The following is a 27845-nucleotide window of genomic DNA, read 5'->3' on the forward strand; positions in this document are numbered from 1 at the left end:
TCACAAACACACACACACACAGACACACACAGACACAGACACAGACACAGACATACACACACCTGTGTCCTGGTGGCAGTAGAACTCTGTGACTGTGGTCATGGCAGAGGCGAATTCGAACTGAGCGCTGTCCCTCTTCTCAATTCGTACTCGGTCATCAGCCTGACAGCTGGAGGGAAACAACATGGCAGTGTTGAGGTCAGCAGTGCTTGTGACTTTTCATGCATACGAATGGTTATAAAAAAAAAAACTGGTAATATCTATTCATCTTCCTGAAAAAAAAAGCAGCAGCATACGCAAAAACACACACACTCTGCATCTCTGTCCCTGCCTCACTTCTCCCTACTGCTCCATTCACTCGCTCGGCAAAGCTGCTGCTTTCAAGGACTCTGTTGCTTTATCAGTTTTGTTGTTGCCAGGGCAACCAAGGAAAACATGAGGCTCTGGACAGAGAGCTTTTCTTTCTTTTATATCCTAACACACACACACACACACAGGAATCCTCATCTTCCACTTCAGCTGCTGGTGGGACTGGGAGCAAAGCTCATAAAAAAAGTGATCAATAGAGCACATATTGCACCAACGATGACCACATATCATTTAAACAGTCAATTCAGCCAAATGATCAGCTTTACCCCACTGTGACGATCACTTGTATTGATCTGGATTCAGCCCAGTGAAGCATTTCTCAACAACCCCAGCGATTCTGAAGAGTGTAGGAAGTCTGCGTTGCATTCATAGGAAACTGGAAGGCTAATCAGGATCAATTTGATTTGAAATCTCTGCCTCAAGTCCTAAATAATGAGGTTGAATGTGTGTTTTTCAGTTCATCGAAGAAACAATTACATTAAAAAAAAAAAAAAAAAAAACCTCACCGGCAGGTCAGAAGTTTAGTTCATTCTAGTTCAGCCGAGGCTGATAACAGTCTCGTTGGTTTAAAAGGTATTAATATCAAATCATTTGTAATGGTGACCTGATGACTGCGCTTGACAATGTCGGGGGATTATAAAGTGATTGCAATGCATCCCTTGGGTGGACGTGAATACACAAATGAATGGAAATCCACTCCAAAAATTCCCTGGAAACCATAAATGTCAACATCACGGTGATGCGAAAAGTCGACCAACGTGAATTCTGGGGTAATTCAAACTTCTCAGAGATGGAAATCAAACTGAATCTGTTCTTTTTTGTGGTTTTATTGAGTCAAACTTTTATTTTATTTTTCTCAACAGATACGAAGGGTCAGGCTCAAGGGATGGCTGAAGGTGCAAGCCATCGCTCTTACAGTGATGGGGGGGGGGGGGGGCACGAACATTTAAATCTGCTTTGTGCTTTTATACAGACACACTACCACCGTCTTACCCAGGATAAAATCTTAACTTTCTCCTAAGTCAATTATCAAATAACTGGAGGAAGAAAGAAGATCTGCATCCGTCACTCGAATCCTGACTCACGACTGCAGGCAGCGGAGCAGTAAAGCCACTGATATCACACCTACTGTAGCTACTAGAAAGCTCCCAGGGACTCATTACCTGGCTCCCCACGGACACACACGTACCACGTTACCAGGCGCCCCGTCAAATCAGCCAGCCCTGGAGATGCAGACGCTGGTGCGTCACAGGCCACTGGAGTCATGCATGGATCTTAAATGACTAATAATTTCTAACTGTCCCTAAAAAAAAAAAAAAAATGTGGTTCTTATAAGCGGTTAACAATTGGTAGTAATCCGAAAACTGCAGTGAATTTGTAGAATTCAGGCTCAATATCGAAAAGAAACCATAACCAGAATATAATCTCTAATCTCATAAAGGAGGTGGTGAGAGGGGGAGAAAAAAAAAGAAAAAAAAACTCTAACCAAAGCAAATGAAAAGAGTGAAAAATGAGGAATGTTCACCATCAAAGACAAAAGATGCAGAAAGCAGCAGACATCCCTCCATTTATCCAATCATCCCCTTTCTAATCTAATCTCCTGCGCTCCCCCTCCCACTCCCTCGTTTCATTTTCATTTCAGCATAATGCAATAACAGGCAGCCTCTAGAGGAAGCTGGCCGGCCCCACTGGTGTGAACACGCTGGGTGCAGACTGTCAGCGGAGAGGAGCCAACGTCAGCGCGATGGAAGGCAACAAGTTGGTGGAATGTGTCGTGTCAGAGTCAGCACGGGACAAAGTCTGTTTCAGTCTCAGATTAGACTTGATGACTCTCTGCTGCACCGTTAGGTGCTCACACTCAGCTGAGAGGCGCTTCCACTGCTACCAGATTTCAGCTGGCAGTGACGGTGTTATCCAAACTGTGACCTCTGAGCCTCGGAGTTTATTGCTAATGTCACCTAAATTTTAAACTTTTTCATAAATATAAAAACACATAAATAAATAAATCCAATGCTTGTGTATCAGTAGTTTTCTTCTCCTGACTCTGCAGCCGTTGTCGAATTAGAAAGCAGAGAAGTGCTCCCCAGTTTCATACTGCGGTGGAACCCAAGGGTGCTCAGGGCCATTTTCACACAACCTCTCTATGAGCCAGCATTGATTTGCTCATCCAGACTGAGCTCAGAGAGTTCCAGACAAGCAAGCCCAGTCTTCCCACAAGGGGAAATCTAAACACAACCTGTCCAAATGAAGTAAATTCAACACTCACAGGACCATCTGTTTGCCAAAAATATACTGTAGTGCAGAAAGTGGGGATCTACTGCCCTCTAGTGGTCAAACGGGAGACTACCTGGCATTGGAAATGCTCTGCAGCAGTCTGTGGGTTTGCTCCGAGAGGTCAGAGGGCACCAGGATCTCAACAGGGTTGATCCTCAAGATACGACCTTCCAGCTCAGAGCGAGACGCACCGTCAGGGAAACAGTCCAGCAGCACGTCTCCTGTGCTGGGCTGAACAGCCTGCATACACAAACAAACACATTAAACCCAAGTAGTAAAAAAAATATGCTAATTGTGTAATATAACTCATAAAACTGCTTTCCTTCTTTGGTCCCATTCATGTGAAGATTTTCAAGAAATGACTGATCCTCTCTAATTCAGACAGGTATTTAACATAAATGAAATGACATCAAAGAGCACAGTTTAGGCTTACATTCACTTTGTTATTCAGATGAATAGTTGAATCTACTTCTAAAGAGAAAATTAGTTATCTTTTATTTTAATGAATGAGATCAAATCCTTTTTTACACCCCTTTTATATTGATTTCTTTAACGATCAATAAAACTGTCACGCAGTGCACGCATTACTAAACCTTCTGGTTTGCAAAGGCAGCACCAAGCGTGAGCAGCTGGCGCATCCGGTGGAGCCGACCCGCTCACAGAAGCGATGAACCGACAAGAGTTCGTTTCTTTTTAGCTCCAATCAAAATGTTTTTGAGCGTACAGAGAGATGAAGAAGGTGTGGATTACGCTGACGGCGCTCTTGAGAGCTTGAAAGTGGACACAATTGGTTGCTATTAGCTTCAAGCTAATTATACATGGTTGACTCTCTGCATTCGGGAATCACAAAGAAGTGATGTGGTTAAAAAGAGCAAATATATCAGCGGCGTTTATTTAGGTGGATACGGTCGGAGGAGAGTGTACCTCTAGTTCTGACAGATTTGTCTTGAACATAACTTCTCCTGTATGTATAAATTATTCTCTACAGAACATGCTTTTATACAATATTCTTTAACTTTTTTGCCCGCTGGTTAGTTGCAAAACTTCATTTTGTTGTACTTCTAGACCGTAAAAAAGATGTAGTGCTGTTTCAAAGATTTTATCTTCATCTGAGTGAATACCATAGCGAATATCCTGTGAGTTACTCTTCTTGCTGCTCCACCCAAACACAGTCAGGCATACATCTGACAGGCGAATTGTCTGAACGAACGAGTGAAACACAGACTCACCACCAGACCAACGGTCAGCTGCTTCCTAGGCTTGTCCCAGTTCTCACTGATACACAGCAGGTAGCTGTCGGGAGGCTCCAGAGCGGCGTCATTACAGCCACCCTCCTCTTCATCCCCCAGTTTGCAGACTGGGTTCACATCTTAACACACTGTTGAGGACATTACTTTAGGTATAGAGGGCACACACCCACATGCACACAAACACACACACTTTCAAGGTTCATAAGGATACCCTCTCCCACCAGCGTGGACTTTGTGTACAGAGCAGAGAGCTGACGAGTAAACAGAGCGTTCCTATTGGCCCCTGAGGCTTTGATGGCAGATGTCTCGGTCTGCTTAACAACACCCACCTAGACATAAAGAGAGAACTGAAGGGACCTGCAACACCTGCTCCAGTCCTGAACAACTTTACAGACCAAACACGGCCCACCGCCAGGATGTAATGTATACCTTGTGTCCGCGTGACACCAGTCGCCTGACGTGAACGAACAAACGATGTGTGGGGATGCTGCACGTCATGAAGTTATGATCCAGGTGACAGACAAAATTCAGCTCCTTTGCTGCTGTCTGTAACGCGCACATACGCACGCACGCACACACACACACACACACACACACACACCCTTCTAAACATACAGCCAACATGTGTATGACACGCCTTCAGTGTCCTTGAGTTCTCACCTCTGCATCCTCTCCAAAGAACCTGTATTTGTATCCACACTCCACCGCCAGCAGGGCATCCTTATGTTGTTGCTTCAGCTGGATGACCTGCTGCTCCAGCGGCGTGTACATACTCTTGGAGCGTCTGGAGGTGGCACCAGAGTCTGATGGAAGGCTGAGATCTACAGCCCTTCCTCCTCCTCCTCCCGTTCCTCTTCCTGGTTTGGCAAACTGAGAGAAAATCCCCTGCAGTTTAAGAAAACAGATGAAATTGAATGACTTTGTCTTTTTCATTTGTGCTCTTCTCAGAGTTTTAGTTATGAAGCTTTCTCTAAATGCGTGGAGAAAAAAGGAAAAACTGTTGCTGGGTACTAATACCGTGCGCTGCACGAGTAGGAACACAAGTGCTTCGTTTGAAAAAATAGAGCCAGAAGAAAGTGACAGCAAAGGTTACAAACTAAAATGACTGCAGTGTGCTGCGTGTTGATCCCCAAAATCTGCACCAATGACATGAGAAGGTCAAGCGTTCCGTACCTGTTTTGAACTCTCCTTTTCTTTGACCTCCTCCTCTTCATCCTCCTGCTCTTCCTCTTCCAGCACGAGTGGGTTTTTATTGCTGTGTTGAAGTGAAGCATCGGGAGGGGGAAAGCACTTGTCATCCACCCTGCTGCCAACACCTCCCACCTCCTCAGCGTCCCCGACGCCTCCGTCGGGCTCAGTCAGACAGCTGAAGCCCTTCAGCTTCTCCAGAGTGGAGGAGCAGAGGCCACCGGCTCCTCTGCCCGATGGTAACTTCGACTCTGAGGAGAAGAAATAGACTTTGCGTGTGATTATTAACAATAAAATATCTGACTCTTGGTAATAGCATCAAGCATTCACTCCTCCTCTTCATCTTTGGTTTGTTATCAGTCAAAATTGACCGTTATTTAAGTGACCAAAATACACCATCTCCTCTGTGTTGACCAAATAAATTTAAAAAAAAAAAAAGTGTGTACTTCGTTCAGTTAATATTTAAAGGAGGCTTCTCTGATTCACTACACCAGGAACACGTTTGTTGTTGTCATGCGGGATCCTACTGAGGTCGCTCTGCTGTCACCTGTCGGGCTGTCAGCGTGCGGGTCCTCCACCAGCTGCCCCTGGAGGGAGAGTCTGGCTTGTTTCGGTGGCAGCCCGGAGTCATCGCGAGAGGAGCGCTTCTGCTGCAGCACCAAAGTATTAAACAAGCGTGATTTTAGCGTGTATTAGCGGCCTAAATCTGGTGTATTCGTGCGAGTCAAAGCCGCCTCACCTTGCCTCTTGCAGGATTTTGCTGCTGTTGCTGCCGCCCAGAGCGGTTCGGGTTAATCCCGCCTTGAGGGTCCGGCGCGCTGCTGCCGCCGCTCAGCCCTCCGAAGTACTTACTGATGGAGGTCTGGGAGCTGCAGGACTTTTTCAGGGACTTCGGCATCCTCGAGTTTGCATCGTGAGCGTCATGTGAAACGATCTCTACTGCATATATCGACGTCCCGGCTTTTCAAAACAAAGCGGCGCATGTGGTGATCTCACAGGCGCTTAGGTGACGTAGTAACGTCAAGCTGTCTAGAATATTATTATTTATCTGATCACATTTTCAAAGTAAAATGATTTCGCTTGACTGTCCGCGCAAAAACGTGGAGATTTCCGTGTAGACAGAGCGATTTGCCTGCACTGACGAACATTTACTGGATCCTTCACAAACGTTCACATTTTACTGAAAGGTATTTGTATCTCTCTCCTGCACTCGAGCTCTATGTCATGACTAAACTATTGAATTATTGCGTAAAGTTTGACCTCCTGGATTGAATCCTACATCGTGACCTCCAGGATTGAGGACTTTTTCCTTTCTTGCAGGCGTAAAATCCCTTTCGATTGATTGTCTCGCTTTTATTCTGAACATTTGTATTTCCGGTTTCGTAATTTTTTTTAAGTAAAAACAGATCTGTACTTTGGCGGTTCCTCTTCTTTTTTTTTTTTTAAATGACATCGACAGAGCTTGTGAGTCGAGATAGTCTTTATTAGGTTGGCCCTCCAGTCAAAAATATGTTTCTCTTCTCATTACCACATCTGATATTTATTTATTTCAATTTATTCCCCTTCTACCCAAAAACGTGTTTTCTTTTTATTCTCATAGCTGCTATTTATTTCTTTATCTAAATCAACAAGTAGTTGTGCAAATGGTACAAGGCTAATGTACACAGAAGATACAGTGCTGGGGGGGGGGGCAATGTTGAATGTGGTACTCAAATGTTATTCTTCAGCATCAGTCACCAGTAGCAATGGGATCCTCTGATAACAAAGACAGGACGGACTGTACAAAGAGTAACTATTTATCCAGGGAGCGCGACAGCCCCGGAGGGAATTATGCAACCGAGGCATTTCCGACAGCTGAGATTTGTGTTTCAATAGTTTATCTCTATTATTCTAGATGTTTTTGTTTTTTTTGTTTGTTTGTTTTTTGGGGGGTGTTTGTGCTTTTAAAGTTAACAACAAGGAAAGCAGCATTTATCTATGTTCACTGTGTAGGAATGTGTGTGTGTGTGTGTGTGTGTGAGAGAGAGAGCATGGGAGTTTGACACCAGACTGGCTTCATCACTTATAAACCTACATTCACTCTGTTCTTGTCATCAGATTTTAAGAGGCGGTCCCAGGAGCGTGAACGTGACAACCCAATGATTCTGGAAGCTGATGGTGGTCCAAAGCTCAACGTAATGGAGTATATAGAGAAGTAGGAGACATCTTGATCTACAGCTGGTAAATGAGTGAAATGAAAAACATATTGGGGCGGCATGGTGGTGCAGTGGTTAGCACTGTCGCCTCACAGCAAGAAGGTTCCAGGTTCGAGTTGCAGCTCGGGCACAGGATCTTTCTGTGTGAGTCTCCATGTTCTCCCTGTTCCTGTGTGGGTTCTCTCTGGTACTCCAGCTTCCTCCCACAGTCCAAAGACATCAAGAGGGGACGAGGCTGATTGATACTCTAAATTGACCGTAGGTGTGACTGTGAGTGTGAATGGTTGTTTGTCTCTATGTGTTGGCCCTGTGATGAACTGGTGACCTGTCCAGGGTGAACCCCACCTCTCACCCAAAGCCGCTGGGATAGGCTCCACTGCCCCCCCCCCCCCCCCCCCCCCCCAGGACCCTTGACAGGATAAAGGGTAGAAAATAGATGGATGGATTTTTGTGAAATAAATAAATAATGCACAAATAAACCACAAATCATCTTGATGATATAACCCCCACCACCACCACCCTTCGTATACACACACACACACATATATATGCACTTCCTGTCCAGGAACCACCACACACACACTTCATACAGTATGTTGGTAATAATGGGACAACCACGCAATGTAAGGACTGTTTTTATGATACAAAAATACATTACTTCAAAATATCCAGGAAGAAAGGTTGTATTAAGAGTTAATGAGGTTTGTTTTTCCAGTGAACATGTATTTTATTATTGTTGAAACACTGATTTTACATCATTAAGCATAAAGATTTTAGATTATGTGAGGGGTTGTGAATTTGAACATATTGCATGTGGACATAAATACTTGGTTAGATTTGACACAGACTTGTATCTTTCGTTTTCTTTCCTTTCTGTTTCACTTTCTTTTCTCTGTAAATTTTGAAGGAATTGAACATGTGCCTTTCATTAAAAAAAAAAAAGAGTAGGTAGTCTGATTTTAGGTAATCTTGAAATTCCATGTGAACCTGATACATTTACGCAGATCTGACCCAACTAAAGAGCAAAATGAGGAACATGCTGTAGAGAAAAAAAAGACAAGTTAGTCACGTGTTGTTCTCTATAAGGTACACAGGTTGCTTTGCTCTCATTTTAACTGGAAAATAGAGCCAATCTCGCAAGAAAGTTACATTATATTTCCTTTATTTTATAAGAAAATGGATATGCTACAATGATATTGTCCTAAAATGAAACATATTTATTCATGACTGCAGTGTCAACAGAGTACATTAAGGAGCTCTTCGTAAAAGCAAACATCCATTTTAATCCGTAACCGCAAATACAAATCGTTGCCTTTGTGAAATAATCACCAAAGTCATTTTTAAAAAGTTTTTCAGTTTTTCACCCAACTAAAGAGCAAAATGAGGAACAGGACCACAGCTCAACAACAGTCTTCCCTCCTTCCCAGATTTATTTTGAGAACAAGAAGGAAGTGAACAACAGGGTGACTTTACAGTTTTGATAAGCTCTTGTCTTGACCATTGCAAAGTTTTGCTCTGCATAGCCATCCCTGGGATAGTGGGGGCTACTGCTGGAGTGACCTAATCCAGGTCACTCTGAGGGAGGCTTTGTGAGGAAATGCAAATGTTCAAGTTGCGAAAGAGGACTGAAAAGTTGAACCAGCAGAGGAAGGCGTTCTCCTCTCACTCTTGTTCTCTCTGCTGGCAGGATGCAGCTTCGTGGTGCTCTGGTCCTGTTTGCCACGTTATCTACAGGTAAGAAAAGCATTTACGTGCGTCTCAGCAAGTGAAATGTTGTAGAAAAGACAGGGAGGGGGGAAAAAACACTTTTTCATTCATCTGTTATAATATGGCTGGATTGAAAAAAGAGTTTCAAAAACTCATGTCGTTTGGAAGATTTAGGGACGTCTACTTATACCTGGTTTAACAAATTTAAAAGGATATCCATGTCGTCTTTTTACTCCACTTTATATCAGAACTGAAGCTAATAATCATTTCAAAAAGATACAGTTAACAAATCCACAACAAGAAGTTGATACAACACAATATAATAATTTCAATCAAAACAGTAAGACAAACATACACGGCATTCAAAAAAACATTTCCTGCCAACACTTCAGAGGAAATGAGGCGGCACGGTGGTGCAGTGGTCCGCACTGTCGCCTCACAGCAAGAAGGTTCTGGGTTTGAGTCCCGGGCACAGGATCTTTCTGTGTGGAGTCTCCATGTTCTCCTTGTTCCTGTGTGGGTTCTCTCTGGTACTCCAGCTTCCTCCCACAGTCCAAAGACATCAAGAGAGGACGAGGCTGATTGATACTCTAAATTGACCGTAGGTGTGACTGTGAGTGTAAATGTTTGTCTGTCTCTATGTGATGGACTGGTGACCTGTCCAGGGTGAACCCCACCTGTCGCCCGTAGCTGCTGGGATAGGCTCCAGCCCCCCCACGACCCTGAATAGGAACAAGCGAAAGACAATAGATGGATGGACTTAAAAACTTGAGTTTCCAGTTAAAAATGAAGAGACATCAGAATACCATTGCAGGCACTGGCTAAAGCAAGGTATTGTCTTAGTTAAGTCCTAGGAAGTTCACACAAGTCCATCTGAGGATGTTGCGTCTGCAGTGGTTTTGTCTGTGACTATTATTCCTTACCTCCTTAAAAATAATTGCCTGAGTCATTTTATGACATCTTTTTTGCTTAAAACAACTGCCTATGATGTTCCGTCTCCATTTTTTTCTGAAAAACTTTTAAAAAATGACTTTGGTGATTATTTCACAAAGGCAACGATTTGTATTTGCGGTTACGGATTAAAATGGATGTTTGCTTTTACGAAGAGCTCCTTAATGTACTCTGTTGACACTGCAGTCATGAATAAATATGTTTCATTTTAGGACAATATCATTGTAGCATATCCATTTTCTTATAAAATAAAGGAAATATAATGTAACTTTCTTGCGAGATTGGCTCTATTTTCCAGTTAAAATGAGAGCAAAGCAACCTGTGTACCTTATAGAGAACAACACGTGACTAACTTGTCTTTTTTTTCTCTACAGCATGTGCGCTGAAATGCTACTCGTGCGTTGTCTCCGAGTCTAAACCCTGCACCAAAATCGAATCCTGTTCTTTCCTCTTTAACCGTTGTTACTCTATTAAAGCGTATGGTATGTTGGTCCTCCTCACCAGACAATTTACAATATTTTTTCATAAGCAAATGTGTGATGGAATACTCTAGAAACTGGCATATGAGAAGTTTTCGTTGTGTCTTTCAGGTGTAGGCTTGGTCTCCAAGGGCTGCCAGAACAGCGTGGCGTGTGTCGAGCCCATTTCTTGCTGTGAAGGAGATTTGTGTAACAATGCCCTGGCCACTGGTCCCAGTATCGTCCTGCTGCTGTTGTCCTCAGCCTTGATCACACTCTTTGTCTGAGTCTTTGCCATCATCCTTCTAATTTTTCTGTACAACTTCGAAAAAAAATCTGGATGAAATAAACACTTTGATGTTCCATTTTTCTAAAAAAAGCTGTATTTACCCGCTGCAGCGACCTTTGACTGACAACAGATTCATATACGTTGGAGACAGTATCCAACATGGCCAACCTTGTATTCTCTCATTGGGTTTATAATCAGTGTAAGATTGAAAGGACATTTATTAATTGTTGCAGTACAAAATAACTAATTAAATAAGTGCTGCACTCTTGACTTTTACGATTGGAGAGAACGTAAGATTAAAAGTCACCACTGCCTATATGCTGAGTCGACACACAAAATGTAATGAAAGTTTCCAACAAACGAAGGACGCTAGCTCCTTGTAAGCCAAACTTCTCTTGAGGATGTGATGGTAAAAAGTGCACGCAAAGATGTGCGAGGTTGAGGTTTCACTTACGAAAAATGATGACAAGCAATGCTTTGCAATGAGAACGTTGTAAAATTCAAAGTGAATATCAAGCAATTTCCAGGAGTCACAGCTGATTTACAGCTGTGGGCTAACAATTGTGCAACACAGATGATCCACAAGTGTAGTAAAGGCAAAACATGACTGACCATTACACTATTTTATTCCTTTTGTGTCACAGAGGTATTTACAGAACATAAAAGCATGAGCAACCATGAGAGGTTTGATAAACAACAAGCACAAAGTAAGATTTCTAACTTTTGGTTTTCTTCCTGTGTTACCACAAATCACGTCAGCGCAATACGACACCACTGCCGACAGGAAAAACCAAGAGATGGAGCTGGTTGTACTTGTTAGATCAGACTTTTTTTTATGCAGATGAAGCTGCAAAAGGAGCTCCTGAACGTTCCCCAGAACACCTTACTTAGCAAACAACAGACAATTTGGCAAATATATGTCACACGGAGTGAGAATTAAGCTGAGCTTATAGGTGACTAAACGGGAAAAACAAGCGTTTTCTGACTGAGAATGCTGGTCTACCACGTGAAAAAGTTTACATTGTTCGTATGAATGTAAAAAGACATTCAGTAAATAATTCATGTTGTTCATGTTTTGCCGTCATTGTAAATATTACATAGTTGTCTTTAGGTATCAAAATGATATTTTGTACCCATTTCAATATTCACCGGTTGTCAAAGAAGCCTTTTACATAACACCAGACCACATAGTACATACAGGGAAAATGCAACAACCATATTTCATAATGATTCAACAACCATTTGTTCACGGCAAACAGAAGACAATGTTAGCAACGCTTCATTCAAACGTACTCCTCTTATCCACGTTTTGACAAAATCCTCTTTTCACGTAGTTTTATCTACATATTTTATGTTGTAATCTAGATACAAATCATAAAAAAATACATGTACCATGTAAATAGTTATTTCTCACAGTAGTTTAACTACACATTTCTGCCAGGAAGAGCTGAGATTAACGAATCCAAATTAAACATCTAATTTATCAGTGAAAGTCACCGTGTGGCTGTTATTTCTGACTTTGGCACTGCCTGTTCACGTAGAAGGAAAGAAACTCACAACTGCACTGTTTTTAGCAGGATTTTTTTTTCAAATTAAAATAACTCACACAGCAATTCAATGGAAATAAAGAGTGCTGATAACTCCATAGTATGTAGCACAATGATTTTCAAGCAAGGCATTTGGTACTGTGCTTTTTTCTCATGCCAGCAGTCAGTGTGTACGAGCAGACTAACATTCAGGCGGCAGATTTTGAAATAAAACTTCGCTTTCCCAGACCTTCCAAGCTTAAGTGTCACATGCGTGAAGCTGCTGACTTTGTGCAAATGTGAGTTTTGCATCACCACTGGCTGCTTGGTTCCGATGCAAAGGCAAATAAATTTGTAAGGCGACACGACTGGCACATGTAAATATGTCAATTTAATGAACAACCCACGTTAGAGAAGGCAAATTGACAAAATTGGTCGACTAAATCTGCTCTCCTTCTTTTTAGATATTAGCGTGACTCTTCCAATAGACCCTGAGCTGTGACTTGAGCAGATGAGAACAAATATATAAAGTGGAAGAATATGGGACTAAAGTTAAGGAATGGCACCTCAGGTCACAGAATGCTGACATTATGTTTGCAGTACTTTAAATCATGATAAAGTACTGCAAATGTACTCAAAGATCATAGTACTGTACATACATTCAAATATAATCTGCACATTAAAATAATGACACAAAGCAACTGACTCACGAGTTACTTATCAGTGCAACAATGCAAAAAGATGCATTAAATAAGAAAAACACGCCAACAATACAGCAGTTTCCATGGTGACGTAGGGTTGAGCATGGCCTCTTGTCCAACGCAGAGTGCATATTTATTGCTGGCTGGCTCAGTGCTAAACCTTGTCAAGCCCTAATAAACATTTATTGCACTGTTTTTCTACTCCCAAAAAACAAATTCAAATAAAAAAGAAAAAAAGCTTATTTCTGATTCTCAAATTAAAAATCCAAGCTGCAACGCTCTGGCTTTAAATATCGCCGATAATAAATATTCTCCAGGTGGAAGACTGCAGTGACGAGACAATCTAAGATCGGTTGTACTACTGGCTGTGGAAGGCACATGAGGATGGGCATTGTCGAAAGGATGGAGCAAGACAATCAGAAGAATCATTCTAATTCTTTGGCTGGATCTGCAGGGCGAGGCAGCGTAAACACAACCTTGATGTTTACCTCAGAGATGTGTTGCTGTAGCCCATCCCTACAGGTCGCTTCCCTTTGGAAAAAAACTCTTAGTTGGCATGTGTGCTCACGAGAATGGACCCGTGTATGCAGTGGCAGGATGTGTCTGGGTGTCTTCAGTGAACCCATGTAAAGAAAGCTATTTCATCCAGGTCAACAGGGTAGTCAGTCAGGTACATGGGGCCTTTATCAAAATGTTCCCCTTTGTAGCTTCTCCATCGTCCTGCAGGTAAATAAATGTCCCTCTCCTGCTTTCCTGGCTCCAACACCGGGGCCACCATCAGATCATCCCCAATCAAGAACTGGGAGTCGATCTTAAAAGCCGCCTCGTCGTCATTGGCGATCCACCACAAGGGCCTTATGATGGGATCTCCTGTATCAAGGACCTCGCCTGCTAGTTCAAGAACCCTGGGGGCCACCAGCGTCTCATGGAGCACCGTGAACTTCCGTGCTATCTCTACCACCTGCGGATGAAAACACAACGTCACAACACATTATGGGCTGTGACCCCTCGAATCAAACGTTAAACATCATGTCTCCACCATACATTTATCATCATAATCATCACTTTACTCCACCTACCTCGTCGTCATAGATCCATGGTGGTATGGAAAACTGCATCGCAGGCATGAATGCGGACAGCTCCAACCACCTGATGTACAGTTCTCTATCAGGCAGGTCATTTTTGCCATCTAAGCCACCTGGAATACAAAACACAATGAGCCCCATTGTAAAACACTGGGGGTTTTCTACCCGCATAACCGATGTTGTGGAGTTACGTACCCGTCGTGCGATTGGGGTACGCATTTCCTCCGATCATATCAGGTAAGACAAACTGGTAGCCCAGAATGCTAATGGTCAGAACAGTTGGGATAATGGACTTGAGGCCAAGCTCATAACCCCACACCGAGTCCCTGTCGATGATTCGGAAAAAACAGGAGATGTTCTGACTCTGGTAACCCACCCTCAGCTCTGCACGCTCACTGAATGGTATGGCCATCTCTGTGTAGCGGCGGGTAAAGGTGGAGGGGTCAGACAGTAGCACTAGGGTGCTGAACTGGAGGGGAAGATAGCTGGTTTCTCCTGCATCAAACTTGAAGGAGGTGACATCGTAGCGGGCTTTGAGCATGTCCAGATGACTGGAATACCACTCACGGGCTTCTGGGTTGGTAAAGTCCAGGATTCCACCGATACCATTCCACCAGCGAACGAGAGCCGGCAGCTCACCGCTTGGCTCCCGCACTAACAATCCTTTCTCAACCGCAACACCGAAATTCATAGAGTCATAGTTGATGAAAGGATGTGTCCAGAGAGACACCCGAAAGCCGTCTTCTCTGAGTTTTTCAAACATGCCACTGGCATTGGGGAACTTCTGCGGGTCAAAGTCAAACTCTCCGTAATCGGCGGTGTAGCGGTCGTCCAGCTCCAGATGAGAGCACGCGAAGCCGTGCTTGGTGATGTTAGAGGCGTAGCCCAGCAGCTTCTCCTGGGTCACTGCCGTCTTATGGAGAGCCCAAGTGGACCAAACAGGTTGTTTGAACACTTCAGGGGCCGGGACCTTAATGGGCTTTGGGAAATACCGACGTACCTGTGAGAAATACACAAAACAGCCTATTACTATCAGGGTGCTGCTGACATCAACAGCAGCTGGAGGTTCATGACATGAGACTGCTGTTTCCGACTGGTTCGCCTGATTAACTTGTCTTTCTTTCTTTTCTTTTTTTTTTTAACCTGTCCTGTTCAGTAGCTGGGCCAGGCAGCAACGATGTTCCTGGTGCCTTGTTGTACTGAAGCAGTTTTACTCTGCAAAGGAGGAATCTGATAAACTCCTCCTATCGCTATTGGTTCGTTGATAAAGCTACCGGACCGAGGCTCAGGAGTGGATAGGAAGAGAGAACAGGGACAGGGTACGGAAGACAAGGGGGGGGGGGGGGCAAAAACAATAGCAGAAAAACCAACAAACAAACAAAAAAAACAGTAACAACAACAACAGAGAGGAAAAAAAAGAAAAAAAACATTGGTTGCAGAATTTCCAGTGCAGGTTTACCATTTGGTTTGATATAATTTTTCAAATAAATGTCTGAGTGTGTGATTATGGATCAGTTGTGCACCGCATGTGTGTATGTGTGTATGCACGTGTGTATGTGTGTGTATGATGAACTATTAACTTATCTTTCACCTTCTGTCCTTTACAGTTCCTCCGCAGAGACATCGTAACACTAAATTATCAATGACAACAGAGGAAGGCAGGAGCGACTCACAATCGTGAATTGTCAATTATTACCAAAATGGATTCAGTCAAGAGACAAAATATTTGATCAACTTTAGTTTGAACTCTACTGTGCATCCACTCACAATTTCGATCACAGGGGTGGAAAGAGAACTGAAAACCTGCATTCAAGTACAATTCCTGCTCATAACTAAAGTACAGGGTACTTGGAGGTAAGTTACTTCTTAACTCTTGATATTGAATTTGGGATGTCATGTCTATTTGTAGGCTTAGTCAGACGGGAATTATGATATTAAAAGTATCGATGTAAAGTAGCCAGTGGGCCAAGTTCTATGGGTGGGCTGACAGCGCCCTCTGATGGTCAGAGGTGTGCTTCTGTTGAGGCCAACTTTTAGTGACGGAAGTTATTATTTTCTTATTAAAGCAGAAGTGGCGGTGTTAGATTTAATTGATACATTTCAAACAGATAATTAAACTAAATGAAAATAGAGCAGCCAAAATAATTAAAACTATGAAACGGTGAGCCTTAGGGTAGGAAAAGCTCATGATACCGATTACATTGTGTAATGAATATCGAAATAAATTAACAGACTTAAAAAGAGTAAAAAATAAATAGGCCAAGCACTCCAAAACTAGTAATCTGCAGTAATCTGAGTAGTTGTAAGGACTTGCTTCCCCTGCATTCATCATCTCAGTAGTTACGAGCGCCTCAGCTGTTATCGTTCTGTGTTATCCTTACCTCAGTTTTGCTCTTGCAATTTCGAAGGAGAATTTTCAACACCACCTGCAATTTCAAGTCTTTTCAGGGCATCTTGGTCATCTGTTGCCCACACAAGTGTAAATGCATGCAAATGTTAGAAGCTCTTTGGTCGACGCTCACCATGTATTTGTGAATTGAGGTGACATCTGACCCCACACACACTCTGTAGCTGAGTTCAGGTAAGGCCTGCTGCCCATCTGGTGGTTTGAATGGAGAGTCCTGGTATCGGGCCTGGAACCGCAGCATTCGGCTCATCTCTGACCAGCCCAAATGAAATGGCACTGAATCATTGATCTTGATCGCAGTCGCATCTGACGAGAGCCAATAGCGCTCTAGAATTCCCCCAAAAGCGTTACGATTGGAGTAGACGTCACTGGTGATGAAAGGCTGCGGTTCCACCTCCCCCTGGATCCTGATAGGCCAGTGTTGTATTGCGGTCTCTGCCCCTCCGTACCAGTGGGAGTTATTATAAACCATGGCATGCTCCACCGTGCGTTGTTGTTCTAGTTCCTCCCAGCGAACCCGGTAACACATCACGGTATCCTTTAGTCGAACCGTCTGGATAAAGAAGTTGAGCTTGCCATTATAGGAGCGAGCGCAGCTTAGAATATTCCCCTCATTTGAGCAGGAGTCCAAATCCAGAGTGCCAGACCTGGGACAGAGTAGTTACACGTGAGCAGGTTATGCAAAGTACTAGAGGAGAAAGTACGATATCAGGTAATACTTAAGTGCTGCTGAAAACTCATCCTACATGAAATTGATCGCAGATTAAATAAACATAAAACAACTGTCATTATTAAAGACTGAAAGCTTCACTGTACAGATTGTGCTCCAGCTATTTCTGTCCATGAGGGCAACACTGATAAAGGCCATGACTAAATCAGTCTTCCCTCAGGCTGTAATCATTCATATGTCCGGTCCAGCTTTCCATTATCCAGCCGCACACTGGAGACGGGCAGCCCACAAAGAGGCCCAGGCAGAAAAAAGTGACAGATTCTTAAGGGCTGTCCGGATCAAGCTTAATGATAATTAGAATGATCCGAGCAAACACACTGATGAATGATAATGTTCTGTAAACAGATGCATTAGAGGCAACTCTTTTCTCTCTCCTTTCTCTGGGCTGCTGACGAGCAACACCGCCGCTCTGCTACACAACTGAGGTACAGCAGTGGCTCTAGTCCAGCTGTTTTATCATCATTTTGAGTCAAATAAATCAATGCTAAAAGCTGAGGGGGGGTTTAGGGTTATCTGTGGTTTGTGATGATGTAAATCATTCATGGTTTTCTTTTTTAAAATGTTGCCGCATCCAAGCACAACAGTTCTGTTTTCCAAAATTGATGGAGAGCGCCGTCCAAACTGTCACTTCCATTGTGAAAGAATCGCTGTCACTGTCGTGGTTGCTGCTGAGTGACAAAATATGGCAGCATATCATCCTAAAATAATGGGATACCCTTTTTTTTGCCTCTTCTCTTCCTCTGATCCACATCAGTACTAGCCAATCAGAGGTGGACTACAGGCTCGGGCGGGCCTCCTCCCGGGTCAGAAAAAAAATCAGACCTTTTAGCACCCGCTAACTCGCTCTGTTATGGTTAAATGGTTCAGCAAACTGTCGCAGTACATCAGCTGTGGAGTCAAGATCAACCACTGCGGTGTTTCTTGTATTGTATATGACACAGCAAGTATTAATGTTAGCGCCGCTAGCCTAGCCACTGAAGGGGTACACAGCAGGCCTTGGAATGTTTCAGAGGCTACAGAATTTAAATGTTGTACGTCCTAACATACCGCAAACAAGGAAAACCCCTCTAGTGAACCCACCTGAAGGTCATAGTGAAGATGACGGCTCCCATCTGGTTACGGATGACAAAACCATCTTTTTTGAGGTCAAGCAGCTCGGTCTCCAGCAGCTGGGCTTTACGGAGAGACATTGAATAGTAGCACCAGGCCACTACGGCAGCCAGCACCAACACAAAGCCCAACAACACCGCCATCACAAGGGGCCGACCCTCATGAGCTAGTTTCTTCTTTAGCGGGGAGCTACCAGGTACCCCAGGCATCTGCTGCTCCCCTGGAGCCACAGGAACTATCTGATACATAGCACAGGCAGTGAGGTGTGAAGAGAGGCTTCAGGCAGCGGGGGTCTGTATTACAGCCTCTTCTCAATGGCACCAGTGGATGTGGAGGAGGAGGAAGGATGAGTTGATGACTACCTGCCCACTTTTAGCAAACTCTCCATTGCCGAAAGATTCCCAGTTTATCCAACCTGGAGGGACAGACACAGAAAGATCAATACTCGGATTAAACATCACCCAACATCTAAATTTGCAACTTGAAAAATAAAATGATCACCGCAAAGCATAATACGCATTAAGTCAGTGGAAATCTGTGTGCATTGATTAAGTAAACATCATATTGACTTGTTAATTAGCAAATACCCTTGGCTATTGTAACCCTAATAACACTGAGCACTTTAGCTATCCAGGTTTTAATTAGCATCACCTAAACTCTCCAGAAACTTTGGTTATAAATAGCGTGAGAGCAAGCTCTACTAATTACATTCTTCACAGCACCCTTTTTATATAAATAGATTTCCATTCTAAATGGTCTATACTCAGGTTTGTGTGCATCCAATGTGTTAACTTGGCCTGAAACAACCGCTGAAAGCACATTTAAATATTTCGATAATCTACGTATATTTCCTTCATGCTAAAAATGTCAAAATTTACCAGTTCCAGGTTTTTAACATTAGACTGATGGATGGACATAAGAATCAATTTGAAAACATCCCTCTGGGCTTTGAGAAATTAGAACGAGCATTTTTCTGAACGTACTGACATTTTGCTGAGTGATTATTAGTCAATTAGCCATGGAACTAATCTACATATCAATCAGTGAAGAAAGCAGTCATTAGTTGTGTTTTGTACTGAGTATCTGTCCCTTGCGTCATGTTAAGCAGCAGCAGCAGAGAGGCTCAAACTCTGGAAAAAACAAAAAAAACAAAACGGTCACACGGGTAATGAAGCGAATATGAAATCATAAAAGCGAGGCTGTCATCAGAGAAAGTAGAGACACCATGTCAGCATGATTCAATGACAAAATAACATTTATGAGAAGCTGCCCTCAAATACTGCAGCAAGCCTTCACTTTTCGGACACAGCACAGTCTAATCATGTCTGTAACTTCCCCACAGGTTATCATTATGTTCTAGCAAACACTGGTGATTTACTCTGACAACAAGCCCCGAGACAATGCACTTGCTTACCCTCCAAAACAGAAACTTGTACAATAATACTACAAATACATATACATGGATGCACTATCATAGAAATGCAGTGAAACATATTCATTTACTCCTTTCGCTAAAACTTGGACTCTGCCTGTTGTGCCTAAGTCTAACTTTGTTTATATCTATATCAGTTTGGAATAATTATCAGGATTGTAAAAACAACACCAGACATACACTGTGCTGTCTTAAATTTGTAATTCCTTCAGTTTAGAAACCCTCTGCTAAGAGGAGCTCAAGTTATTATATTCTGATTCCGATAGCTGTTATGACATATTGGATAGTTCATATGGCACATTGGGATATTTTGTCAAAGTTAAAGCCGTTGACGCAGAAACAGAGGAAGCTGTAGACTTAAAAATACATGTACTGTTTGGGGCAACACCGGCGTCATAAAGATCACACATCACGTGATTCCTCCAGCTCACGCTGGAAGCTAGCAAAATAAATGGGAAAAAAAATATCCATTAACCTGTCTGACCTCCACATAACCAGAGGATAATAACAAAAACAAGAAGTCAAGATGATCATCATCAAGTGAGTTCATTTGTCAATGTTACACCAAAACTTGTCCAGCTAAAGACAAATGTTTTCGGATTTTCGTTCCTAACTTCTTCGTCCACAAATAACCAATAAAGTCGCCGTCACCGTATATTAGTGCGTAAACTTTTAATGCGGTGCAGCAGGAAACTAATAGGTTTCACACAGCCTTTTCCTTTCATCGCTTTAGAAAACCCAGTTGACGTTAATGAAAGTTTTACGTACTTAATCCCAAGAGCTTCGTACCTAATTGCTTTTGTGAAGCGGCCAAACACTACCGATGGGTCGGATCGATAACGTTGACCAGCGAGCACTCGACGACGCTTTATCGTCCACAACCGGTCTTACTGGTTGACGGGAACTTGGTTTCCCTCCGTTTTGTAACGTAGTTCGCCAGTTCACGTAAATGAAGACTATCAATCCAAATCGTAATCTGGCGAGTAAACAGAGTTGTCTTACCTCTGCATTTGACTCTCTCGGGTCAATGTACACACAGCTGTGAGCGCAGTTGCCCACTGCGCATGCGTGACCGCTGCAGTTCCTTGATCCAGCCCAATAATCAACGAACTAGAAACTGATTCGTCCAAGCGCTTGTCATTCAAATACTTTACTGTTTCAGGTGATTATGGGAAGTAAAGTGTCAGGGTTTTTAAACAAAAATCTCCCATTCGGGTGATTTAAAGTCAGACCCTTAGCGGCTCCGATCTTAATGAGAATTGGAATGTAAACAGTTCCCCATCAGTTTGATATTTTTCCTATCATCGTAATTAATGTTTTTGATATGAAAAGAAACATTTTAAGACGATGAAGAACACTTTATGCATTATTTCTATTGAATTAATAAATTATTATTTTTTGTGAGGCAAAAATTCTTGTAGAGGGATGTAGGACCCCTGATAATTCTTATTATATTTACAAGACTTGCCCTTTGAAAAGTGCGAAAATAAAGAGGCAAAGACCATAACAAACAATCAAAGCGACATATGTGTTTGTTTTTGAGCCTTTAAAAGCAAAAGCTTGGTTTGCTTTGACATTTAGTTGTTGACATGGGTGTTTTATTTCCTTCTTCATCTGTGTTGATGCTGTTACAACTTTTTTTCATTTTTCCATGTCACCCGATGTTAGAGGACCAGAGGTTAGAAGTGTAAATCCACAGCTAGACTGCTTTGATTGGATGGCATCCTGGGGATACAGAGAGGATTCTGCTTGGATAGCTTTGATGCTTAATCTCAGAATTCATGCTTTGATCTGAACACATGGTACACCAACCTTCATCATTTAAGACATTTAAAATCTGTCAGTGCATTGTCACAAGGACAACAACAAAAAAAATCCCAACAAACAAAACCTACTGTTGCCCAGTCTCTTTCTTTCTTCTGTTCATTGCCGTGTCCTAGACGTCACACACCTGTAGCATTGCCGGGAGGACACCACTTCTGAAGGTACTGCCAAAACATGTCCATAAAAGTATCATATCTGTTTTAAATGAGCATTAATTAAGTCTGTGACAATTGTGAATAATGCACGGATAAACTTGTTGCATTTTTTATTAAGCTGTCGGCACTTGTCGGCACTGCATGTCTGCTCGTGACGGGCGAGCTCACCCTTGCCTGTAATAATGTTGTTGTGACATAATTCTACCACTGGGTGGCAGCAACAAGCGACAATTCACACTGCAGTGAAGAAATATCAAAGAGTACGGCAGTGTTTCCTTGTGAAGTAATATACAAGGCAAAATTGAAAAACACAAAATATAAAGAAATAAGGCTGCACGGTGGTGCAGTGCTTAGCACTGTGGCCTCACAGCAAGAAGGTTCCGGATTCGAGTCCCGGCTCGGGACTGGGATCTTTCTGTGTGGAGTCTCCATGTTCTCCCTGTTCCTGTGTGGGTTCTCTCTGGTACTCCAGCTTCCTCCCACAGTCCAAAGACATCAAGAGGGGACGAGGCTGATTGATACTCTAAATTGACTGTAGGTGTGGCTGTGACTGTGAATGGTTGTTGGTCTTTGTATGTTGGCCCTGCGATGGACTGGCAAGATGTCCAGGGTGACCCCCGCCTCTCCCCCGTTGACGCTGAGATAGACTCCAATCCCTCAATGTAGGAATAAACTGAAGACAATGGATGGATGGATGGATAAAGAAATAATGATTCATTTATCAAACATTAGTTTAAAGATTTTAATTCAAGCTATTTGAATTGTTCCAACATCTGTATGCCTGAGGCAAAATTATTTCAGAAACCGTTCATCTAATCAGTGTCAAACTTTGTGTTTGCATTGCTGGTGGCTTGAGGAAGTGCAGTTTGAAGACTGGGGTGGGGTGGGGGTCTGGGTTCTGAGTGTTTTCAGGTTCTGTGTGACTTGTCTCAACAACTGTACATCTGATTGTTGTCCAACTTGCCATGTGCACTGCTGGTGCCTTGAGAGTGAGTGTGGAAAGTGTCACTGTGTTCTACTGTTACAAAAAGAACCTCCTTCAGAGATTCTGCCATCACTTATTAGAAAAAAAGAGAAATAATAGTGTAAAGACAGACCTCCTTAAACAACACACCCCTGAAAGAATGCACTCTTTGCTAGTAATCCTAACATAAATGGTGTTGGAGGCCAAAAGCACTTCTCTGGTTCTGCTTGTGTTTAAATTTGCAGAGAGAGGTACACGCCTGGTTGTCATAGCGGAAAATGTTTCTAGTGGTTGAGTGGTATGAGCAGCTGTACAAGCAGCTGTGGGAGTTGTGATATGTTTGCAGTAGCATTAATAATAGAAAACTCAATTTCAGAGCCTGTACGGACTATATAAAAAAAATCACAGTCAAACTAAGAGTTGGTTGTTGATGCAGGGGGAAGATGCTCCTGACGCTGGTGTCCCTGTTCATCTGCATCGCTGCAGCTGAGGCCTGTCTGCAGTGTGACCGCAGGATCAGGCTCCTGCATGAGGATTTCATCCTGTCTGCTCCCAGTGTAAACGACCAGATAGAACTGAAAAGGATTCGTGACCACGCCTATACAGTTTACAGAGATACTAGTCAGAAGAGAGGAGGGGGTGTGATTGGTGAGAACAGTGATTAGATATGAAAAACCATCAATACTGTGGTCTCTTTTTTTCATCATATTTCTTTCTACCTCAAGTAGATATTTTCTTCCATGCAACTGGTTATTTGTAGATTTTGTAATTTAGGAATACATTATATAATGGTGCTTGTTCTGTTTTCAAATATGATAAAATCAGTAAAAGATACCCACCTCCTTCCTGCTTTAGATCCCACCACACTGTACAGAGCCAAAACTGAGTACCACAGTGAATTTGACCGCTTTCTGAAAGCCCCACGCACCGGTGAGTAACAAAACCCCCACAATTACCAGAACTATTATTCCAATTGAATATGCAGTGGTTGAAGATGTGGGTTTTGTTGTTGTTGTTGTTGTTGTTTTTAAGGAATTTTGACAATTGAAGCCATTTCTATCATGACCAAAGGCAGAATGATCATAGAAACCCACTTGGATGCATTCAACCGTGCAGGTAATTGACGTGAACAGTTCTTGCTCTGCACATGATGAGGTGGGGTGATTATTGTCTTTCTTGTGAGATGCATTAGTTTCAGATCAGTTGTTTGTCTCTCCCTCAGGAGGATTGTGCCCTAACAAGTGTGGTAAGTTTGCTCTGTCTGAAAGTTGTGGAGGTGCTCATCTAATATACCTACAGTACATGTTTACAAAGTGTGTGTGTGTGTGTGTGTGTGTGTGTGTGTGTGTGTGTGTGTGTGTGTGCGTGTGCGTGTGCGTGTGCGTGTGCGTGTGCGTGTATGTGCGTGTGTGTGGTTCTCAGGCCTTCTCAAGCGAAGAGTATTGGATTGCATTGCATGTCGCTACAAGCTATACATCTGTCCCTCTCCGTCTGGACAGCAGGATTGTGGCGGTACATATTTGTGTGTGTGTGTGTGGGGGGGGGGGGGGTAGATGAGGAGTTGTACCAGTGTGGTGAGAGTGTACCGTTCAGCATGCAGGGACACATGGTCACGGGTGTGTAAGTGTGTTCTTTACAGAGGCTGCCTGTCCATGTGCAGAGCTAATCAAAGAGATTAGTCAAGTAATCCCGATGCAAATGAATGAAGCATCTCTCTCTTCATCTACTCTCTCCGTTCCCCATCCTTCCTCCAGAAATCCCAGTTCAGGCTGAAGAGGGAGACCAGGCAGTGTTGAACTGTTTCCTCCCCTGGCACTCTCTCCTGGTGGGGAGACCAGCGTACCACTTCTCCTGGGCTCCCGGTGTGCCAGGAAATAGAGAGGTGTTTCTATTAGCAGATATCAGCAGAATCACTTTTTAACCTTTCCAATCCAATTTCTTTTCTGCATCGTTTGTTTTCCGATGGCTAATTTACATAATCACTTCTTAATTTGTCTGTAGGTGAATGAGAACGACTTCAAAGTCTTGGTAGTGACCAATGATTCATCTGTGATCTTAAATCAGCTTCATGTGGAGGACCAAGGGCTGTATCGCTGCTCGCTGCTGGACCGGGACGGAACCATCTTCTACAGAGTTCAATTCCCCCTCATTGGTACAGTCATTTAGATGTTCTTCTCCAGAAAAGAAGACATCATAGAAGTGCTGATTCCGCTTTTTGAACAGCTGCGACATAGATGAATACTGGAGTTTTGTAATGATACAGTATCTGTATCAGTATCTCTCAGTTGATGAAAAGATTCATAAAAGGAGTTCCAAACAAAGGTTTTATGCTCAAATTTCATCATTTGAGACCAAAAAATTCCAGTCGAAGAAACAAAACAAATCCATTCTGAAGCTAGTCCAAAGCTTTACTTGTGTAAACCCCTGTTGTGGAAGTGTATTGAGTTTTAATGTGTATTTCAGTACTTTTCAATTCAGTTAAATAAAATTTCTCCTCCTCCTCCACAGTCAGACCTTTGCCTGCTGAAACGCAGCGACCCCTCGTCACTCTGCCCACCCTGCCTCCTTTTCGACCTGCTGAGGGTGTGCTGGTGTCAGTCGTCGCCATGGTTACCGCTCTGAGTCTGGTGGGGAGTGTAGGCCTCACAGTTGTCCTGGGGTAAGAATCAGCAAGCAGATGGGTGGGGCGGAAGGTTGAGGTTAGCAAGAAGGGTGTAGGTGAAAGAGGTGGCATGGAACAGTTAGAAGAGAAGAGATGCAAGACGAAGGAAGCGGTCATGCAGTAATAGAGTCTTAGGATTGAACAGTGATTTAGGAACTGTAGAAAGGTCATGTAATGGGTGTTTTTTGGATTGTTTTTTGTTGTTTGTTTTTTTTTAAATCCCTGAAATCACAAACTTAAAATAGTTCATCATTTGGTTCCCTGGCATGAAGCACATCAGTTAACATTTACAAAAGTAACAAGCGGCTAAAACAAGACTGCAGAGCCTTTTAGGCAAAGAAACACGTGAAGCTAACTTCTAGGTTGGCTACTTGATTTATCATTCAGTTTACGTCTTATGATAGTTGGTGTTTAATGCTACCAAAATGACTGACTGCCTGCGATCTTTCTAGATGGTTGATGAATCGAGAGCGACACGGAAGATGAAGAGAGGGATGACGACAGGAAGAAAACCCACCAGTTCTGACGGAAATGAGGCTTACTCACCTTTCATTGGATCGTTTCTATTCTCAGACAACAGTCAAGTCATGTCTGGAACTTACTAAGAAATCACCGTAGCGGCCACATGCAAATATGGTTACACCAGACATAAAATAGCAAAAGAAAATACAGAAATGGTGTGAGTCACTGTGAATCTAGACAGAAAGCTTGAGGTTGATTACACACACGCACACACACACACACACACACACACACACACACACACACACACACACACAGTTTCAAATCCCCCAGAAACCATCAAAATTCCCTAACATTACAGCGTATCAAAATTTCTCTCCCTGCTGGGAAACATTCCCACTGAACATGGGGGTCGGTGTTGTCACGTGAACAATTATAAGCAAAATCAGGGATGAGATAAACCTCCTGGATTACAGCGATTTTTTTTTTTTCCCAGAGATTAATAGCCCCAGCCATGCAATTAATCCAGGATAAACCCTCTGAGGAAGGAGGAGAGGGATGTGGAGCAGCCAAAGCTAGCAGCAGATGTTTTCATCTGTTATTGTTTACTTATATAGCCTGTCAGAATCAGGGTAAATATTCATATGACTTGTCATATGCTTATTATTGTGAAGCTAATCCGTCTGGTGACTGCAACATCAGTCATTCTCTTGATTCCTTCCACCCACATGTTCTCCATACATTTTGATGATGTAAGTTGCTTCTGATTCAAAAATAGTCACCTTTTATTTAAACAAGTTCTGCATCATTTCCACCACCTCTTTGTCAACCATTCCACCAGTCTGTCACATGTCTGCTCTGTTTTGTTTTTTTTTCGGTTCAGCATCCGGAGTGATATTGATGTGAAGATATCTGACGACATACAAAACAAAGAATGAAAATTAAAGCCAGTGTGACTGATTTTAGGAGTTGCTACACTCAGGAGTGATGTCACCTCTGATATCATTCTTTCTGGGTAAGTTCTGTTCAACTTTTTCTTTCAGGGTTAGTCAGATTTCTTCAGTTGATGTAACAAATCTTGCAGTATGAGGGGGTGTGAGTGTGGAGGCTGAGCCCTGCACAGATGATGACAGGATGTGTGTACCGTGCCATTTCCTGTAGAGCTGCTGAGATGGGTTGAACATCTAAGAAGAGACTCTCCTGTACGAATGTGCTTTTGTCACACCACCTGCCAACTCGACAGACCTCAATACCCCTTTACCGTGGGCTTATGTGTGTGCGCTCAAGCCTAACGTGCAGGTTGAGGGTTTCAGTAAATGCATGCTCAGCTGCGATACTGACAGGCATGATGAACTACGGACCTCTGTGTGTGTGTGTGTGTGTGTGTGTGTGTGTATTCGTGTGTATTCGTGTGTGTGTGTGTGTGTGTGTGTGTGTGTGTGTGTGTGTGTGTGTGTGTGTGTGTGTGTGTGTGTGTGTGTGTGATATTGCAGTCTCAGCAGGAGAGGGCATGACAAAGAGGAAGAGCTGCTACTAAAAGTTGTGGGCCACAGTGAGAGGGGGAAGAGAAGAAGTGGGAGCATGAGGAAAGTAGAGTTTGTGGGATGGAAGAATAATCTTAACGTGGGCTTTGAAGAAATGAAAACTACACTAGAGACAAAGATTAGAGGGTCTATATTTTCTTGTTCGTAACAGCATGAGGGGTGAAAGAGGGGTTTTCCCCACTCAAGAAGAATGACTTAAATTTTGATAAAATATTACTCACTTGGAAATTTGAATAACTCATTTGTGAATTCCTCATATTAAAGCACAAAAACAATAAAGAAGGCTGAGAGAGAACCATTTGACTCAGACTACACCTATGTTGTGTAATATTGTCTTGTGATATATGATTGTTTTCTTTGTATGTTCCCTGGTCAATCATTTTCTTCCATGTCTACTATCTTGTATATCAGGCAACTGCTTTGGAGACTGTGTTGCATTAATGTTTTGATGTGATTTATCAAGTTAATTATCATATCATATATAATGATTGAATTCTGGATGTGAGAGTAAGAGTTTGCTCCAGACAAGTTAGAACAGATCGATTTAAGTCTGTCCAGACTT

The 27845-nt window shown here is 42.8% G+C and overlaps 4 protein-coding genes across 22 annotated transcripts in view; 2 read left to right on the plus strand and 2 right to left on the minus strand.

Moving 5' to 3' along the window:
* The window catches only part of msh3 (mutS homolog 3 (E. coli)), a 36972-nt gene extending 30880 nt beyond the window's left edge, over window positions 1–6092 (minus strand). The window contains exons 1-9 of one of the 3 annotated variants that reach the window (XM_086206513.1): window positions 5821–6092; window positions 5629–5728; window positions 5067–5332; window positions 4554–4778; window positions 4323–4439; window positions 4105–4222; window positions 3873–4012; window positions 2717–2883; window positions 63–169 (exon numbers count right to left, since the gene is read on the minus strand). In XM_086206513.1, the coding sequence (XP_086062639.1) occupies window positions 63–169; window positions 2717–2883; window positions 3873–4012; window positions 4105–4222; window positions 4323–4439; window positions 4554–4778; window positions 5067–5332; window positions 5629–5728; window positions 5821–5979 (1399 nt within the window). In that variant the 5' untranslated portion in view covers window positions 5980–6092. Of the gene's footprint in view, window positions 1–62; window positions 170–2716; window positions 2884–3872; window positions 4013–4104; window positions 4223–4322; window positions 4440–4553; window positions 4779–5066; window positions 5333–5628; window positions 5732–5820 lie in introns of all 3 variants that reach the window. The other 2 variants (XM_086206514.1, XM_086206512.1) reach the window with 2 other exon arrangements.
* A 1104-nt stretch (window positions 6093–7196) lies between these two features.
* LOC147260112 (prostate stem cell antigen-like) lies at window positions 7197–11298 on the plus strand. Of its 4 annotated transcripts, none has more exons than XM_086206527.1 (4): window positions 7197–7301; window positions 8964–9010; window positions 10309–10416; window positions 10525–11298. In XM_086206527.1, exons 2-4 carry the CDS (start codon window positions 8965–8967, stop codon window positions 10677–10679), a joined length of 309 nt encoding a protein of 102 aa, XP_086062653.1. In that variant the 5' UTR covers window positions 7197–7301; window position 8964; the 3' UTR covers window positions 10680–11298. The 4 variants fall into 4 exon arrangements, with proteins under 4 accessions (XP_086062653.1, XP_086062652.1, XP_086062654.1 ...); XM_086206526.1 differs by having other exon boundaries at window positions 7205–7275; XM_086206528.1 differs by lacking the exon at window positions 7197–7301 and adding an exon at window positions 8721–8739.
* Window positions 11273–20763, minus strand: LOC147260113 (alpha-galactosidase MYORG-like). Of its 8 annotated transcripts, none has more exons than XM_086206515.1 (7): window positions 20675–20763; window positions 19228–19370; window positions 18211–18655; window positions 16516–17047; window positions 14189–14993; window positions 13988–14106; window positions 11273–13869 (listed from the first exon to the last, which is right to left on the minus strand). In XM_086206515.1, exons 3-7 carry the CDS (start codon window positions 18486–18488, stop codon window positions 13522–13524), a joined length of 2082 nt encoding a protein of 693 aa, XP_086062641.1. In that variant the 5' UTR covers window positions 18489–18655; window positions 19228–19370; window positions 20675–20763; the 3' UTR covers window positions 11273–13521. The 8 variants fall into 8 exon arrangements, with proteins under 8 accessions (XP_086062641.1, XP_086062643.1, XP_086062645.1 ...); XM_086206517.1 differs by having other exon boundaries at window positions 19224–19370; XM_086206519.1 differs by having other exon boundaries at window positions 19317–19370; window positions 20675–20729.
* Window positions 20100–27566, plus strand: izumo1 (izumo sperm-egg fusion 1). 7 transcript variants are annotated; one of them, XR_015116500.1, is made up of 11 exons: window positions 20100–20212; window positions 23052–23263; window positions 23471–23545; window positions 23648–23731; window positions 23838–23861; window positions 24038–24127; window positions 24370–24497; window positions 24617–24767; window positions 25124–25274; window positions 25730–26754; window positions 27233–27566. XR_015116500.1 is itself a non-coding variant. In XM_086206523.1 (10 exons), the coding sequence occupies exons 1-10, from the start codon at window positions 20199–20201 to the stop codon at window positions 25761–25763; spliced, it is 963 nt and encodes a 320-aa protein (XP_086062649.1). In that variant the 5' UTR covers window positions 20100–20198; the 3' UTR covers window positions 25764–27113. The 7 variants fall into 7 exon arrangements, 3 of the variants coding, with proteins under 3 accessions (XP_086062649.1, XP_086062651.1, XP_086062650.1); XR_015116501.1 differs by lacking the exon at window positions 27233–27566 and adding an exon at window positions 26901–27111; XR_015116502.1 differs by lacking the exon at window positions 27233–27566 and having other exon boundaries at window positions 25730–26491; window positions 26623–27111.
* The last annotated feature ends 279 nt before the right edge of the window (window positions 27567–27845 follow it).

The sequence above is a fragment of the Aulostomus chinensis genome, chromosome 6 (genome assembly GCF_037954235.1).
Source record: "Aulostomus chinensis isolate RoL2024-O1b breed Wild chromosome 6, RoL_Achi_v1.0, whole genome shotgun sequence".
NCBI lineage: Eukaryota > Metazoa > Chordata > Actinopteri > Syngnathiformes > Aulostomidae > Aulostomus > Aulostomus chinensis.